This window comes from Manihot esculenta, chromosome 7 (assembly GCF_001659605.2).
Source record: "Manihot esculenta cultivar AM560-2 chromosome 7, M.esculenta_v8, whole genome shotgun sequence".
NCBI classification, from domain to species: Eukaryota; Viridiplantae; Streptophyta; class Magnoliopsida; order Malpighiales; family Euphorbiaceae; genus Manihot; species Manihot esculenta.
This window is the reverse complement of record NC_035167.2, coordinates 15,971,312-15,989,105: the sequence shown is the minus strand read 5'-3', so window position 1 is coordinate 15,989,105 and position 17,794 is coordinate 15,971,312. Positions and strand designations below refer to the sequence as shown.

At 35.0% G+C, this 17,794-nt stretch overlaps 2 protein-coding genes across 3 annotated transcripts; one reads left to right on the top strand and one right to left on the bottom strand.

Moving 5' to 3' along the window:
• The first annotated feature begins 438 nt into the window (after positions 1 to 438).
• Positions 439 to 3,183, top strand: LOC110619437 (D-3-phosphoglycerate dehydrogenase 1, chloroplastic). Its single transcript, XM_021762881.2, has 4 exons — positions 439 to 1,044; positions 1,453 to 1,940; positions 2,020 to 2,115; positions 2,239 to 3,183. Exons 1-4 carry the CDS (start codon positions 510 to 512, stop codon positions 2,908 to 2,910), a joined length of 1,791 nt encoding a protein of 596 aa, XP_021618573.1. The 5' UTR covers positions 439 to 509; the 3' UTR covers positions 2,911 to 3,183.
• Positions 3,184 to 4,765: 1,582 nt separating this feature from the next.
• On the bottom strand, positions 4,766 to 15,394 carry LOC110619283 (sodium/proton antiporter 1). Of its 2 annotated transcripts, none has more exons than XM_021762619.2 (10): positions 14,880 to 15,394; positions 14,178 to 14,354; positions 13,927 to 14,055; positions 12,910 to 13,086; positions 12,081 to 12,187; positions 7,809 to 7,929; positions 6,811 to 6,872; positions 6,410 to 6,736; positions 5,426 to 5,720; positions 4,766 to 5,334 (listed from the first exon to the last, which is right to left on the bottom strand). In XM_021762619.2, exons 1-10 carry the CDS (start codon positions 15,132 to 15,134, stop codon positions 5,215 to 5,217), a joined length of 1,770 nt encoding a protein of 589 aa, XP_021618311.1. In that variant the 5' UTR covers positions 15,135 to 15,394; the 3' UTR covers positions 4,766 to 5,214. The 2 variants fall into 2 exon arrangements, with proteins under 2 accessions (XP_021618311.1, XP_021618313.1); XM_021762621.2 differs by having other exon boundaries at positions 6,410 to 6,712; positions 14,880 to 15,392.
• Between the last annotated feature and the right edge of the window lie 2,400 nt (positions 15,395 to 17,794).

Below are 17,794 nucleotides of genomic sequence, written 5' to 3'. Positions count from 1 at the left end.
TAATTAAAACCTTTCACTCTCTGCTTAGCGCGTAACTTCACTTTTGATATTAACAGGGTTAATTAATTCTATTTTTAAAAATATAAGTATATGATATTTTAAAAGTTAAAGAGAAATTTTTTCTATAATGTTCAGGTTTCTCCATATATATTTAGTGATTATAAAAAAAAAATTGTAAACATGGGTGACATTCACATTTAGCGAACCTAAAACCAACCCACGGTTCCAACATAAATTTTTACGGAAAGACATTGCCAAATCAATTCTGTAAGAAAGGAAAAAGACATTTCCAAATCACAAATCCCACTCTCACAATGACCGCGAATCTTCACGCGCTGTCCCCCTCTCCCATTTTCCCGCCCCCATCGCTCAATCCCACGCGCGTGGACATTTCTTCTTTCTTCCCCAAAATCCTTCACCAAACTCCCGCGCCAATATAAATCCCACTCAGATCTCTCCCTTCTTCCCTCCATCAACCAACTTCTTCCACCACTACCACCGCCACCGAAATGGCCACCTATGCGACCAACCTCCATACTGCATCTCTCAACAACAAACTCTCTTCCCTCTCTCTTTCCTCTAACAGCAAATTTTCTTCCTTTTCGCTCACTGTCTGCCAACCTCGCCATAAACCCCGCTGTATAGTGCTCTCCGCCAACGTCGACGCTAAGCCCACTGTGCTGGTGGCGGAGAAGTTGGGAGAGGCTGGGCTTAAACTCCTAAAAGAATTTGCTAACGTGGATTGCTCTTATAACCTCTCGCCTGAGGAGCTCTGCACCAAGATCTCGCTTTGCGATGCTCTGATTGTAAGGAGCGGGACAAAAGTGAATCGCGAAGTGTTTGAATCTTCTAGTGGGAGATTGAAAGTTGTTGGAAGAGCTGGTGTGGGAATTGACAATGTGGATTTGGCTGCTGCGACGGAGCATGGCTGCTTGGTCGTTAATGCGCCTACTGCCAACACCGTCGCAGCTGCAGAGCATGGGATCGCGCTCTTGACTGCCATGGCTAGGAATGTTGCTCAAGCTGATGCGTCTGTTAAGGCTGGTAAGTGATGGTCTTTATGGTTCTTTTGTTTGAAATAATTTTCGTTTGGGAATTTTGCATTTTTGGTATTTGACATTTTGCTTGATAAATGGTTCCTGCATCTGATTGGGTTTGAAGCGTTCGGTTCTCAATGGAAATTTGTAAGGTTTAAATCTAATAATTTTTTAAAATTTTGAGAAGTAGGTGAAATTCTTCAAGGAAAACGACGTATTGCAGTGCTTGGAACTTGTCAGATCTGTTCTTTTCTGGGGCTCAGAAGGGTTTATAGTTACTTAGAGGCTTATGAGAACGTTCTGACTGTGTTATCACTATAAAACAACGCATTTTCACTTTATCATATGAAAACAGGCTTCGATTATTGTCCAGACTCCAAAAGCACTTATATTTTGTATATTTTGAGTGATTCAGGGAAGTGGCAAAGGAACAAATATGTGGGTGTATCACTTGTTGGGAAAAAACTGGCTGTTCTGGGTTTTGGAAAGGTTGGATCGGAAGTTGCCCGGCGTGCCAAAGGTCTTGGTATGCATGTGGTTGCTTATGATCCATATGCCCCAGCAGACCGAGCTCGTGCAATTGGGGTAGATCTTGTGAGCTTTGAAGAAGCATTGGCAACTGCAGACTTCATTTCCTTGCACATGCCTCTTACACCTTCTACATCAAAGATGCTTAATGATGAAACTTTTGCAAAGATGAAGAAAGGAGTTAGAATTATAAATGTTGCTCGTGGAGGAGTGATTGATGAAGAAGCTTTGGTGAAGGCAATAGATGCTGGAATTGTTGCTCAGGCAGCACTTGATGTTTTCGCTGAGGAGCCCCCACCAAAAGACAGCAAGTTGGTACAGCATGAGAAGGTGACTGTAACTCCACATCTTGGTGCTAGTACTGTGGAAGCTCAGGTAAGTTATTGATAAGCATAAGCTTCGTTTTTTTCTCATGCCATGACAATCAAATAAATTTTTTGGGTTTGATGTGCAGGAAGGGGTGGCTATTGAGATAGCTGAAGCAGTTGTTGGAGCCTTGAAAGGTGAACTTGCTGCAACTGCCGTCAATGCACCAATGGTGCCTGCTGAGGTATCATTTCAAACCCATTTGTCATCTTTTATACTCATCAATTTCTAGTTTCACAAGTTTTTTGGATGATGTGGTAGTGACAAATATCTTATTTACATTGTTATTGCTATTCCTCTGTTGCAGGTTATAACAGAGCTGAAACCATATGTTTTGCTTGCTGAGAAACTTGGGAGGTTAGCTGTCCAGCTTGTAGCTGGAGGAAGTGGGGTGAAAAGTGTGAAAGTGTCTTATGGCTCTGCTAGAGCTGCTGACGACCTCGACACTAGGCTGCTCCGTGCTATGATTACAAAGGGTTTGATTGAGCCGATATCCAGTGTTTTTGTGAACCTTGTTAATGCTGACTTCACTGCTAAACAAAGAGGATTAAGAATAACTGAAGAACGCATTACTTTGGATGGTTCACCTGAGAGTCCTCTTAACTTCATTCAGGTTCAAATTGCGAATGTGGAATCAAAATTTGCCAGTGCCATATCAGAAACTGGAGAGATTAAGGTTGAGGGACGAGTGAAGGATGGAATTCCCCATTTAACCAAGATTGGATCTTTTGAGGTGGATGTGAGCTTGGAAGGTAACCTTTTACTCTGCCGCCAGGTAGATCAACCAGGAATGATCGGTAAGGTGGGCAGCATATTGGGAGAGGAGAATGTGAATGTGAGCTTCATGAGCGTCGGAAGGATTGCTCCACGAAAGCAAGCTGTTATGGCAATTGGAGTTGATGATCAACCCAAGAAAGAAAGTTTGAAAAGGATTGGGGATATCCCAGCAATTGAAGAGTTTGTCTTCCTTAAGTTGTAGTCTCACATTTTCCCATATTCTTCATATTATTATTATTTTTGCAGCTTTTCTTCTTATGGGAATGGGTATCATTCCCTCATTGTAGTGCTAAAATTCGAATTTGAGTGCTGTGGTAGTCTTAGGGGGAGGGAAAAGAAAAATCCTGCTTTCAGATGAGAGTGTATTCTGTACAACATGTGCAGTTGGGTTGATTGGGGTATGTTATTCCTTGTGGATGTTCACTGATCACACTTATCAGATGTATCGCAATAAATCTATTTCTTAGGAATGTTACTCTCAAGTTTCTCTTCATTAATCTACAAAAAGAGAAATGAAATAGTAGAAATTGTTATTCTATTTAAAAAAAAAAAAAAAAATTTCTGAAATTTAGACAAAACTTCCAACAAGTAATAGATAAAAATGACAATGTGTAATTTCTAATTTTAATTATTTTTTATATAATTAACTTCACGGCTCTGAAAATTACTTTAATCAATTAAACTTTAGTCGTGTGTTCGAATAGATTGTATATAAAATGCAATAAATTCAAATCTATCCAACTATATAGAGAGTTAAATAAGCCAATTTTTAATCAAATTAATCATAAAGTTCATAATAAATGGCTTGTTAGACACCAGGTGTAAATAGTAATAAATAATTTACTATTTTTTTTTAATAATTTTTATTTATTTTACTTTTTATATATATTAAAAATATATTTTTTTTATTAATTTTTAATTATACATATTTTAAATATATTAAATATTAAAAATCTTTTGACAGATTTTTTAAAAATATAATTAAATTAAATAAATTTATATATTACTGTAATTTAAAAAAATAAATAATAATTTTGAGATAATAATAAAAAAAAATAAAATTATGAAAAGGAAAAGAATAATATTTAATGAATATAGTAGTCATAAAACCTTAATTAGAATTCTACCAATCCTCATATTTAATTTATTTCTACAGGCTGCCAAATTAAAACCCTCCATGGCTATCAAGCGTCACCTGAAAATCCAGCACCAGCTGCTTCCTCTTAGAGGAAGAAGACCTAAATCCAAAAAAAATAAATAAATAAATAAAGGCATGCATGAGCAAAATGATATTGTCGATGGAGACAACGATGAGGAGCAGTAGAAGGCGCCTGTGCTTAACAAGTTCAGTGTCTAAATACAACTAGGCTTCTGAATCAGACTCTGAGTCGACTCAGCCATCCCCTTCCCCTTTTCCAGAAACCCTCATCCAAGCTAATAAATTAGCATCAAAGGCAAAGCAATCTGCCAACTCAACTTTATCTCCAGCGAAACACCCAGTAAAAAACGAATAAAGCTACGTAGCACTGGTGGTGGCAACAATGAGGAGGTGAAGGGGTCGGCATTCCAACAGTTAGGAGCAACAAGACAACATAGCTACGATAAATGGCTTGAGTTAGTACATGTTGAAGAAAGGTTTCGATCCTCATGCTGATATGGGCGATCTTCATGAATTCATCAAGAAATATCTACATGTGGATGTGTCGAAGAATCAACTTACAGGCAAATCTCATCTCAAACTGAGCTTTGAGATTGTCTGTATCAGGAAAATGGTAGGATCCTGTTTTCTCATCTCTCAAACCTAAAATGTTTTTACTATAAGAATCCTGCCTTCACTCACTATATGAGTGTATTCTTTTTTTGATAATGGCCCAACTTAATTGGCTCTTTTTGTTTTTGAAGAGTTTATAGTTTGCGGCAAAAACATAAAATAAAATAAAATACACTTATTTTTGGCCCCAATAAAAACAGCACATGGGTGAATTTACACTTATTTCCTAATATAAATCCAAGTCAAACCAAACTTGAAAACCTTGCTTTTGATTCTCATTGGTCGATTAACCTTAAATCATACGCTAATAGATTTAATATGATGAAGTCAAATTTGAAAACTTTGCTTTTGCTTTACACACAAAAGCACAAGGATAAGCCATTGCTTGCTTCCTCCCAACTCCTCACTATGCCAATGCAAGTGATTCACTAGTCTCTATTCGACTAAGCAGAGCCAACACATCAGCTCACATTGTTCTAGAGACGAAACAAGTCATGTTTCTGAACTTATACACTCAACAAAGTCTGACAAAAATGTTATTGTTTGGGAGCTTATTATTAAACCAACCTTCATTCATTATATCTAATCAATATCCAATTCAAGTTTCTATATTTCTCAGCAATATTTACCCAGCAACTTTACCACTCAACAATTCTTGCTAGATTAGTCTTTCCATGAGTGGCTGCATCCTTGTGTGGAGAATCAGTGAAACACTGAATCCTTTGGCGCTGTAATTTATGAACCTGAAAGGAACGGAACCTCCGCTAGTGTTGTAGGTAGGGAGATGTTAAGTTTATGAACTGCCAAGTATGCAGCAATTCCAGCAGCATAACCAGCAAATGCAAAACCACTCACCTGGAGAAAAGAACAAGTTCTTGCATGTAAAATACTTTTTTAAGAATATTTTGGTATGTTGATCAAAGATGCCATTTACGGCAGAATCTACCTTTCGGAAGTACCAGAAGAAGTCCACCTTTTCCATTCCCATATATGCAACTCCAGCAGCAGAGCCAATAATTAGCATGGAACCGCCGGTACCAGCACAGTATGCAACTAACTGCCAAAACTCAGAATCCTGGGGAAAAGAGGTGAGATCATACATTCCCATTGTCGCTGCAACCAGTGGAACATTGTCTATAATTGCTGATACCGCTCCTATTGCAGTTGCAACGAGTTCAACGTTTGGAATATGAGCATCAAGGTAATTCGCTAATTCACGAAGAATCCCTGCTGCCTCCAGGCTACGGAAAAGAAATATAGTTGGAATTTTCTTTAGTTAAGAAAAGTAGCATTAACAACTTCAATATCTCACAACAGCATATAAATATATATACATACATACATATATATATATGCATGGAGAAGGCTGGAACGGTAGAATGCTACATTAGTGTGACAGATGATGCAAGCAGTAGTCCCTCTTTCCTCGTTTATATGTGTACATCAAGAGCTTACATGCTCAAATAAAAATTTTGACCATATATTTATAAGAGAATGAAAAAAGAGAAGAAATGAGGTGAAAACAAAACTTAGTGGCAGGCTGGCTGCCTGTCTTTGGGAAGGACAGTTTCAATAATCAAAACTGGCCAAAGAGTTTCCCAGTGACCATCAACAGGGCCAAACTTAATTGTTAAAAATTGGAGAAAATTATGCATGATCTATAGAAAAAGGCCCACATTGACCTCAAAAAGTTTTGCCATGCATCCATAGCCCCAAGAATTTGAAGAAAAGAGAATTCACTTCATACATACAAACATGCAACTATTTAAACTTGGGAAAGTAAGGTGGAGGGTCAATGCAATGCAGATAGATAATCTAGGGAATCCACTGCACATAGCATGGAATGAATGTGGCCACAAACTAACCTTAGAAACCTTGATCTTAATTCAAAATTATGAACAAAAAACACATGTAGTGTTTGTGTCTATACCTGCTGACTGACAAAAGGATTCCAAGGAAAAAAAGGGCTCCTTGAGTATCAATCCGAGATAAAGCTTGTGGTACTTTTAACCGTTGCCCTTCTGATTCACCATAATGAATAGCATCTGTAACAATCCAAAGTACTCCAAGCCCAAGAAGCATGCCCATATACGGAGGCAATCCAGTTAGAGCCTTGAACACTGGCACAAAAATCAATGCACCAATACCAACAGAAAAAACAAGCTGTCCTCTAGGAGCCATGCGTTCAGAAGCCAATACATTAGGGGTTTCCTGTTCCTTTCCATTAACTTCACTGCATGGGAGAAGACTCCTATGACTTCATCCATGAATTTAAACCAAACCTTTCAGAAATTAATCCCTTATTTCAATTTGCAAATGCATGAAGAGTACCTAGTGAGGGACATGAGAGCCAGTGGAATGGCTAGAGAAACAGCTGAAGGTACAAACAAACCCTGCAAGCAGAAAAGGAACAGGGAATTGAGAACTTCCCATCTGGTATCAGGGAGGGGTCAAATTTATACAGAGAATAAAGTTTTACAACTAAGGAATTTGTCTTTCAAATTATCAAGCTTTACAGCAGTAAAGCATATAATGCTGCAAGATTAGGGGGATTCAGATTGAGTCCTTTGCTTTTTCAGGCAGAGATTAACCAGCTTCTTTGATCTTATCATCAATACTCTATTGTAAAATAAATAAAAAAAAGAAAAAAAACGAAAGAAAAAGAATAAAACAATGACAACAACAACGAAATACTTTGAGAACTTATCAGCAATATCTTGGAATTAGGCACTAACTATAAGAAAAAAGTATGCAAAAAGTTATATATATATCCCACATTTGACAATCTTCCTCTCTTGAGCTACCTTTTAGATTGAGTTGCACTCAGGTCTATTTTCTTAATATGATATCAGAGTCTTTCTAACCAAAGTTGGACCTCCCATGAGTGTTTCACATTCCAAGTGTTGGCCTCAGATGGCTGAACATGAGGGTATGTGTTGAATATCCTACATTGGTTAGCTATATGGGTAATGTGCCATTTATAGGGAACTAAGCAACCTCCCCACTTGAGCTAGCATTTGGATGGTAGTTAGGCTCAGGTCTATTTTCTAAACATATATAATCAAAACTAATTCTTTTCTTTTGTAAATTGTCTTTTGCTTTTCTCATGCGAAGTGAAATTTATGTCTTTACCAAGTGTGCTTCTTATGGTTGCAATTGCATTTGCTTTATATCCAAAATGACAATTCATCAGAAAACACTTGCAAAGAGTAAAGCATAAATTAAAACGTTGAAGTTTAAATTGTGACCAAGTAAATGCAAATCATGCATTTTATGAACAAGAAGTAAAAATGTACAAAGGGAATGTCTCCTTCAGATGACAAGAGTACCTTCATTGTTGGCAATGTGGATATTTGACCATGTATCCATAGCATAGTAGTTGTGACATCACCTATAGGAGTCCATGCGCCACCGGCATTTGCTGCAATCACGACAACAGCTCCTAGAAGTCTGTGAATAAAATCCATTAGCAAAAATGAACTTCTGAGTTATAATTGTTTCTCCTTATCTCAAAACAGAGGATTCTCATTTTTCTTTTAATTCTTTTATGTGCATACATATATATGTAAATACAAAGTACACAAAGACACTGATAGGGAGGAAGATTAAAGTCCAGAAGAAGGCAGAAAGGAAGTAACAACAGTTGGCAATTGCACTCCACAAGAACTAAGAAGAATGTAGAAAAGGAGATCTTGGCTGATCAAAATTCTGTTACACTGCAGGGCTTTCCATTAAAGGAGAAGACTCATGCTGTCAAACAAGTAGAGTGATAAAGTTATAAAGGAGTATGAAAATGAATGAAGAAGGGGTGGAACTTTCTGCTTAGTTTAGATTTCCAGCTTAAAGGTTGGGGGAAATAGCAGCTGGTTTTGCTGGGGAGAGAAATCTCTGTTGGTCCCTTCTTTTAATTATTGTTATTTAGAACAGTTCAACTCTGCAAACTCATTCTCCAGAATGAATTGAGAAAGCTATCTTGCTTCCTTTTCACTCTATTAATAGTCCTATTTACTAATTCTTCTTCTTCTTCTTCTTCTTCCTCTTCTTACTTCACATTCTTATCCATAGGATTCTTATGATTGATAAGATTAGTTGTAATTGAAGTTATGATTGATAAGTTTAGAACTAACTTCAATAACAAGAAATATCAATTGACACACAATATGATACCTTCCTTAGACGACTCTCTATAAATTACAAATTAATTTTGGTAAAAGTCCAAAGCAACCCCTAAACTTTTCATCAAAGTCCAAGTAAGCCAATTCAATCTTTTTGGCCAAATAAAATCCTGAACTTTACCTTTAAATCTAAATAAGTTGTAACCTAATAAAATATTATGTCCCAGTAATAAAAAATTATTTTTGTAATTTTAATATTTAAAAAGTATCTATTATTTTTCTTAAAACAAATTTTTTTTTAAAAAAAAAAGATACAAAAAATAGAAATAGAAAATAATTTTAATATTTACAATTATAGAAATAATATTTTATTATGAAAAAATAAATATTTTGTTATTAAAAAAAATAATATTTTATTAGGTCAAAACTTATTTGTATTTAAAAGTGGCTCAAGGTTTTGTTTGTCCAAAAATATTAAATTGGGTTTATTTAACTTTGATGAAAAATTTGAAGGCCTATTTGAACCTTTTTCAATTAATTTTACTTTTGAAAATTCATTATTGAGTATGCATAAATAATCGGTGGCTCAATTTAACTATTACATACCATTAAAAGAGAGGGGGGATATTATCCCAACAACAACGACGGCAATAATTAAGCCTTAATTCCAAACTAGCTAGGGCTGGCCATATGGATCCTTTCTTACCATTCAGCTTACCAAGTCCGCATTAACATGGGAGAAGGTATCACAAATATTGGAAAAATATATGTAAATAATAAATTGGCCAAGTCTTAATGACTAATTTTGTAGTTGTATACTACCTCAAGGAATTCTAGTAAAGAAGTCTATTGTTCGTTATAGGGTGGGGCTAAGGAATATGTTCGAATCGGAGCAATGGATGATGAGTAAATATGGACAAGCAACAAGTGGTCCAGCGCATGAAGCCAAGAAAGAAACTTTTGAGAGAGGGCACAACAAATAATGAAAGTTCAAGAACCTCTCCTGAAGGTTTTAAGATTAGTTGATGAGGATGACAAGCCACTGATTTATATATGAGGTAATGGAGCGAGCAAAGTTGACTATTAAAAAAAATTCCAAAAGCTATTTGGAATATTGGAGAATAATCAATCATAGATGGAATTTTCAATTGCATCATGACTTACATGCCGCTGGTAAGAACATTGTATTATAATTTGATAGTTTAGAAAATTAAATTGTTAAATTAAGAGATAACTTATTATATATCTTCATATTTTATTTTGCAAGATATTTTCTAAATCCTCAATATCAATATGGCCCACATGATATTGGAAATGATAATGAGATCATGTTGGGTCTCAAAAATGTGATTCAACGTCTAGAGGGAGATTTTAGTAAATCAAGAAAAAGCATTAAATCAAGTAAGTAACAAGCTAATTCTCAAGTGTTACTATGTTAGTGTAGTTAAAGGCTTGAAGCTTGAACTATTGCTTTTGAAATTGAAGTTAACTTACTGGAATTTGGAACATGTAGGCCCTACTTTTTCGGGACAAAATATAGAGTTTTGGAACAGCTTTGGCGCAAAAGGCAATTAAGTTTACTAATCCAGGTACTAAGTTTATAAAATAAGTATAAATTATTTTTATTCATTCATTTTTATACAACTAAGTTCATTACAATAATAAAAATTTAAAAATATTTTGCAGCTGAGTGGTGGATTAATTATGGAGAAAGTGCTCCTAAGTTGAGAAAAATCGCTATTAAAGTACTGAGCCAAACAACTTCGGCTTCAAACTGGAGAGAAATTAAAGCACATTTTCTCTCATTCACACAAAGACAAGAAACAGATTGAAGTATCAAAAATTACATGCACTTGTCTTTGTGCACTATAACATGAGGCTGAAAATTAGAAATGTGACAAGAAAAAACCAATAGGAGTTAGGCAGGAGCTACGATCTAATTAATTTGGATTATATTTTTGAAGAAGATGATCCGTTAAACTCTTGGTTGGAGGAAAGGGAATCTCCATTGCTTGATGGGCAACCAAATCCATAGTTGGATGATGAAGAGGCCGGTATTGATAAAAATGCTCCATCACAGTCTGAATCTGCCACTCAAACTCAAGGACAACAAGGTGGCACTGGTGATGATGATTCTTTTATTTTATCCAGCTCTAGTAGTGATGATGATGAAGGTGGTGGTGATCAAGATGGAGGAGGAACCACAGTTGAAGGAGGTGGTAGTCGTAGTTCACAAGATCCACCTAGTCAAAGACAAAGTGGAATTAGAATTGCTTCTGAACCATCTCCGATGCGTACATATCAAAGATTACGAGGCTCTCATAGTTCTGGTACTGGTGGTGCTGAAACATCCCAAACACGGGGCAAGAGTGTTGCATATGAGGTGGGGTCAATTGATCCATTAAATTATGAATACGATGCTGGCACATATAATCCAAATTTTATGTATGGTAGTGGACCTGGTGGTAGCTCATCATCTGAAGATACTTCATCAAATTATGGGTTCCATGGCCAATTAGAGGGGTGCCATATCCAACAAATTATCCTCTTACATATTCATATTACCCCTTATTAGGAGCAGAGTCAGTTTTATCGTACCCTCAGCCAACTTATAGTGATCCTAATGATATTATGGGTGGTGGTTCCTTATTAAGTTTAGATTCACAGCAATACTATCAACATCAGCATCACCTTAATGATCAAAGCTTAGAAAGCCAAAGTCAAGACCAACAAAAACCTGCACGACGTTTTTTTTGGTGGTAGTGAGGTTAGTAATTTCCTATATGGTATTTAATTTAAGCTAAATAGTATATATTTGATATATTTATGTTTATTATATATTTGTATGCATTGTTCTGAATTAAATCTATTGATATCATATTATTTTATGAACTTTGCAAATTGATTTAAAAAATTTGCATAGCGCCATGTTGTTACGGTTGTTACAGACCTGTTTTCCGTTACGCGCGACCGCGGCCGCGATTTAAAACCATGCACAGTACTATAGCGTGTCTAGAAAGGGCAGTGAGTTGGTTAGGAAAGAATTCTTCTAATAGGTGAGTCATATACACGTCAACTAAATTAGTTAGAATCCTCTCTGTATATATTCCATCATGTACATTGTATTTTTTATCAGAGTGGAATGAGATATTTTTTTCTCTCCTTCGCTATTGCTTCTCTGTAAGCTGTTTGGCTTTTTTGCTCTGTTTAGCTTTCCTTGCAGACTAACATCAACCTGAACTTCCTAAAGTTTTTGATACTTTTTCATGTAAATATAATCCTAACCATTTCAAAAGAAATTCAAATTGTATCAACTCTTAAGATTGTAATGTCTACCCAATTCATGCAAAGCACAATAATATTTTCAACAAGTGATGCTTGGTGCATGAGATTTGGAAATTTAAGACAATATGAGCAAAAAAAAAGACATCACATATTATTTGGGAGAGTCTTGCAAGGCAACTTGTGCAATTATGTAGCACATACTTGCGATATTCTGATGGAGGTACTAGTTTCCTCAACAAAGAAACCATGACAATGGTAGATGTCAAGTTGTCAAGTATTGAACTTAGGAAAAAAGTTACAAACCCAACCTGCAACATTCCAAGTTACTGGTCAAACATCACCTATAAAGATAATGCAAGAACAATCAAGGAAAAGTGGAATATACCTATAAAGATAATCAGAATAACGCTAAACTTCTCTGCTGAAAAAAATAAAAATGATACAAGTAATGAGACACATGTACACAAACACACACACGCTGTGATTCAGCAGGAAAAGTGGAATATATCTGTACAGGTTCATGATTTTGAGATCTAATTTTTATCAGAAGTGAACTTCCTACATATAGGAAGGGAATCAAATATTTCCAAGGTTTGGTCTGCAAGATGGATGTACAAGACCTCTGTGCACCATCTTGAGAGGGAGAGTTGATAATATTCTTCCCTTTAGTTTATTGAAGGGTCCTAATTAGGATTCCTAATTAAGGTTGCGATTAACGTTGTAAAATGAGCAGTTATATTTTTGTATACACAAATTTATGCACCATCTTGAAAGGGAGAGTTAATAATATTCTTCCTTTTAATTTATGGAATAGTCCTAATTAGGCTAGGGTTCCTAATTAAGGTTGCAATTAATATTGTAAAATGAGTAGTTATATTTTTGTATACTCAAATTTCCTAGTCTAGAATTATTGTATAAATAGGTTGCATTGTAATGTTCAGAACTACCATGATAAGAACTATTCAATTTGATCTCGTCTTCTCTGTCAAAAACGTGTAATATGAAGATGACAACTGAATATAGAACTAACCACCCAAAGCAGAGTCTTGGGCTTTCGAGTGGTTATATTGTCAGTGACCAGCTTAAATCCTTGATGAGAATCAACAATCTCCACGATGGTCATGGCACCAAGGAGGAAAAACACGATCTCACTTACTTCTGCAGAAGCATGTGTCAACTCCGAAACAGCTATATCAGTCGAAGGTGCCTGCTCAAGAAAGTGATAGCTAAATATTACAGTGTAATAGACACAATACCTGGAACTTATGGTTGTTTTCATGAAACATAAAAAGGGACATATTTTGCATGATAGTTATGGTGGGAGACTTTGGACTTGTACTAGCAGGGTCAAATTTATTTGTTTGCATACTTACAAGCATTAATAATTGATATTTGAAACACAGCAATGTGGAATTCTATAGTTCACGGTTCAGTTATCAGGAAGCCATTATAAACCATGCTGCCAAAAAATTTTGCTTCCATGCACCAGTCTCTCAGTTTATGGCATCCCAATTCAGAATCCACTACAGCCTAATTGTGGAAATTATTTCACCAAGGGAGTTCCAGTTACATGATGATCCAAAATTTCTTCAAAGAAAAGAAGGTAAAAATACCCAAACATCCACCCACGCAAATGAAGGATATCATTTATGAAGCTGTTCTATTTTTTCGATCAATCAGTAATGAAGTTTAGTTACCAATCCAGTATGCAGCTGTAAAAGGACAACCCCACATGGGTAACATAAGTTACACATAACAGAAGCATTTTACTGCCGGCATGTTACTTAGTCTAATGATTGAAATTTAGCCAGCAACAGAATGAGATAGGACCATATCAAATTTAAGGAAATCACAAAGAGACATCTCAGTTCAATTATGTCTATTTTGTCGCTACTATGAACAAGTAAAACTGATACATCAGGCACTCATGCAAGTGGCCAGAAGATGAATGGGAAACATACACTTTAATCTAAACTACATGTCACCGGTAATTCTTCGAGAAAAAAAATGTCACTGGTAATAATTAAGCAGTAATTATGACTTTTACCCCAATGCTTCGAACTGTCCATAAGCTCACAGCCATCAATAATCCTACTCCACTTTTATTGAAAGCTAGAGACTCTTCAAAAATGATGCCAGCATATCCAATTCCAAAGAGTAATGCCATAGCAAGATCCTGTCTCAGAAAATTTCATCAAATTAACCATTAAATATCATTTCATTTTTACTGCATATTTAAGCATTTGTTAATAATTAATACATCAAATTATAAGATTTTTCTACACGAGAGAGTTAAACCTGATTGGCTGCAACCCAAGAATGGTTAATCGCTGCAGCCCCAGTTGCAGCTGCTGCGAATACTGCAAGAGCTTTTAGCAAATCAGTCTTTGGCTGGTACGTGGCTGCAAAATCTTGTGAACTTGTTTCGTCAAGTGAACATAAAGGATCACATGACCCAGCTTCTGTTGTCAGCTCCTGATTTTACATATATGCTAACCGTTAACATGAACTGCTACCAGAAAAAGGCAGATAAAGGAGGAATAAATGTGTAATGAATGATTGAATGGGTCTCACATATCAATAAATTAGTCCTATACAAGCAGCTAGAACTTCAGATAATAACTTCACAATTTAAAACCCCCTTCACCAATTTGGTGAAACCTTCCACTTGGCTGTGAACAACCAATATGCATTCTGCAAAGGAAACACGGTAACTCTGCAGACATAAGAGAAACCACCTCGTATCCATTTCAACATTTAAGAGAAGTAATCCAAAAGGCAGAGTGACAAGAACATTTCCACATACACATCACACACAAACAACCAAGAGTATTTCAGAAAATGAAATGTCAAATCTCAATAGAGGAATCCAAAATATGGTTTCTGTTCAATTTGAAAAATACATGTGAAAATCAAGTAATCCCTTTCACCAACCACTGAACAAGGAAATGGGTACCCCTAAAAATGATGCTTTAGCGACAATAAATTATTGAAACAAACCTGAAGCTGTTTTGCACTACTGGGCTGTTGAGCTTGTCCCTGAGTTGAAGAAGAAGAATACCCTCTAGCCTTATCTTCAGCTCTTGCAAGAAGACCACTGCCAAGCAATCTTGAACCTAATCTAAGTGGAGATGAAGCCAAACAAAACTGAGAATGAAGTGAAGACAGATTAAGGGGAGAAGGAAAGTGGACGGATTGTTTCTTTAATTGGTTGGTTGGTTGGAGATGGTATAGCCCAAATGAGAAGGAAGCCATTGCAGGTGAGGTTTTAGAGGAGAAAGAAAGAGATTTCTTTTTTTTCCTCTGAAAGAGATTTCGAAAAGAGAAAACGGTGGATTTGGTCAGTGTGGTTTTGTTGGTTTGCTCGTCAGTTGCATGGAGAAGAGAGATTGGGCAGTTCTCCGAGGATAATGGGGAAATGGCTATCGCCAGGGGACATACGAGCTTGGAAGGATACGAGCTTGGAAGGAGCGGTTTTGCCTGTCAATATTTCTATCATTTTTTTACCAGATTCCAATGATCCGTAGCCATCTGTATTTGTGCCTTAATAATTTTTTTTTTTTAAACAAAATTTCCCAATTAACACTTTGTTTGGAAAGAAATGGGAAGAGAAAGAAAAAAAAAAAAATCTCTTTATATTTAAACGAGTGAAAAATAAAAAAGAATAAAAAGAAAAATAAAATTTATTTGCTCTCATTTTGAGAGAGTGATGAATGTAAAGAAAATACGTAAAAGTATCAATTTGTCCTTATTATCATTGTGATTATGTTTTATATAATAAATCTAAAAATAATTAAATCGTACTATTTACTAAAATCAACAATCTAACATTTATTTTTTATTTAATATAAATTTTAATGGGTAAACATAATTGCAATCTAAACATTCATTGATTTTATAAAAAAAAATTAATTATTATTAATCGCATAGAATCTAATAAAAATAAATCATGATTTTTATAATAATTATAAATTAATGATATAGTGAATAGGGTTAAATCCACGCAGAACAAGTTAACTACTGTTTGATAACTGACCTAACGATGATCAAACCAATGACCTAATGACGATCTGATGACCGATCTAATGACTTAACGACATATCGACTTGACAATCGACCTAACGACCGTATGACTAATCGATCACTCGATTACTTGATGATCGACTGACCTAATGACAGGGCTGGTGACTGAATTAAAGACTGCCATGATGACCTATCGATTAACTAACTTGATGGTTGTCTTGATGACCTATCGATTAACCGACTGGGCTGGTGACTAAATTAAAGACTGCCATGATGACCTGTCGATTAACTAACTTGATGGTTGTCTTGATGACCTATCGATTAACCGACTTGATAGTTACCTTGATGACCTGTCGACCTGCTTCTCAACAGAGCAAATTAAACTATAAAAGTAAGGAGGGGTTTGGATTGAATAGATTTAACCGGATTCAAAAGAAAACTAATAAAGAAAAAACAAATAATTAAAATGATTAATCAGAGTAAGAAAACATCTAGTTTCGAGAATGTCTTTGTGTTAATTCTCTGAATTGATCATAGATGTAAGGATGTTTGACTTAATTTCTAGTCAACCAGTTATAGCTGTTGACACGGTCTAACAACCTAATCTTCCCTTATATTAAAGACTGAAAAGTATTAGCTCACTAATCAGTCTCTAATCAATAACAAACCACACGATCAATTTAATGAGATTTAATTTGATAACAATATTAAAAATTAGAAAGACCTAACTCCAACCAAAAAGCTCACTCCAACGTGGTTGTGAAATAAGAATATGTTATTTCACAATAAAGTATTGTTTGTCATAAGTATCAAACTCACAAGTGATTACAGACTTAATGAATTCGAATGACCATATACTATTCATTCAATTAAACAATTGACTAGACTGCATCAACTAAACAAATAATAATCTCAAGAATGAAAGGAATAACATAAAAATAAAAAATGAGAAGGAGAGTTAAGATTGATTTGATCTCACAATTCTTGTGAATTATACCTCAAAAATTTTCTAACTAGATAAAGGAGTCTAGCTACTGAACTCATATTTCAACTCCAAAATTCTCAATTAAAAACTCTATGAAAAATTCTACTTCCTCAATTCAAAGAATCTCCCATTTTTAAAGGGGTAATCCTAAAACTAAAGATGAATAAAAGAAAAATTCCTTTAAAAGGGAAAGTAACAATTCCTAATTTTTTGATATTTCTAAAATCATTTCTTTCCAAACTAGTTTCTGCAATTAATTTAGAATCCGATATAGAAATTCCATTGATATTGCACGAGCTGTGCTTAAAGTCTGTCCTGCCCGAGATCGACCTTGCAACTCCACTTCTGATTTTTGCCTAAATCTTCTAATAAGAGCTTTTGTTTTCAAAAAGTATAGAACAAAAGAAATATCCATAATTCAACATAATCAACTCCAATTTCATAAGAAAGAATATGCACTAAATAGGCAAAATATACAATCTATCAATCGTATTGTCATACATGTTAAACAACTAATTTTATATGTTTTAGATTTGAGAATATAAAATATCATTAATTAGCTAGAATTATAAATAGCTTTTTTTATTAATTTTTTATAAAATTTTAAATTATTAATTTATATTTTATCACATCAATTATTTTTAGAGATCAAAGACTATTACAATTTTTTTGGATCTATAAGAATTTATCGCTTGATAGAGCATAATTTAGTCCATTTTATATTAATATTATTGATGAATATTTACATGATTTCTGCTTAATTTAGTGCTTTTAATATTATTTTGCAGAAAATGATGTAAAAGGATATTTTGGAGAAAATCCCCCTAAAACTGCCTTATTTGGAGTAAAAGAGAGCAAAGTCGCCAAGTTGAATTCAAGACGGGCTAAATGAGGAAAATATTTTGAG

Excerpts from the sequence above, each read along its gene's own strand:
- LOC110619437 (XM_021762881.2), top strand. The coding sequence starts at position 510 with ATGGCCACCTATGCGACCAACCTCCATACTGCATCTCTCAACAACAAA. Across the intron at positions 1,941-2,019 it reads CTAGTACTGTGGAAGCTCAG|GAAGGGGTGGCTATTGAGAT; the intron begins GTAAGTTATTGA and ends TTTGATGTGCAG. Across the intron at positions 2,116-2,238 it reads CACCAATGGTGCCTGCTGAG|GTTATAACAGAGCTGAAACC; the intron begins GTATCATTTCAA and ends CCTCTGTTGCAG.
- LOC110619283 (XM_021762619.2), bottom strand. The coding sequence starts at position 15,134 with ATGGCTTCCTTCTCATTTGGGCTATACCATCTCCAACCAACCAACCAA. Across the intron at positions 12,188-12,909 it reads CCAAGACTCTGCTTTGGGTG|GTTGGGTTTGTAACTTTTTT; the intron begins GTTAGTTCTATA and ends GGAATGTTGCAG. Across the intron at positions 7,930-12,080 it reads CCTCCATCAGAATATCGCAA|ACTTCTAGGAGCTGTTGTCG; the intron begins GTATGTGCTACA and ends TTTTATTCACAG.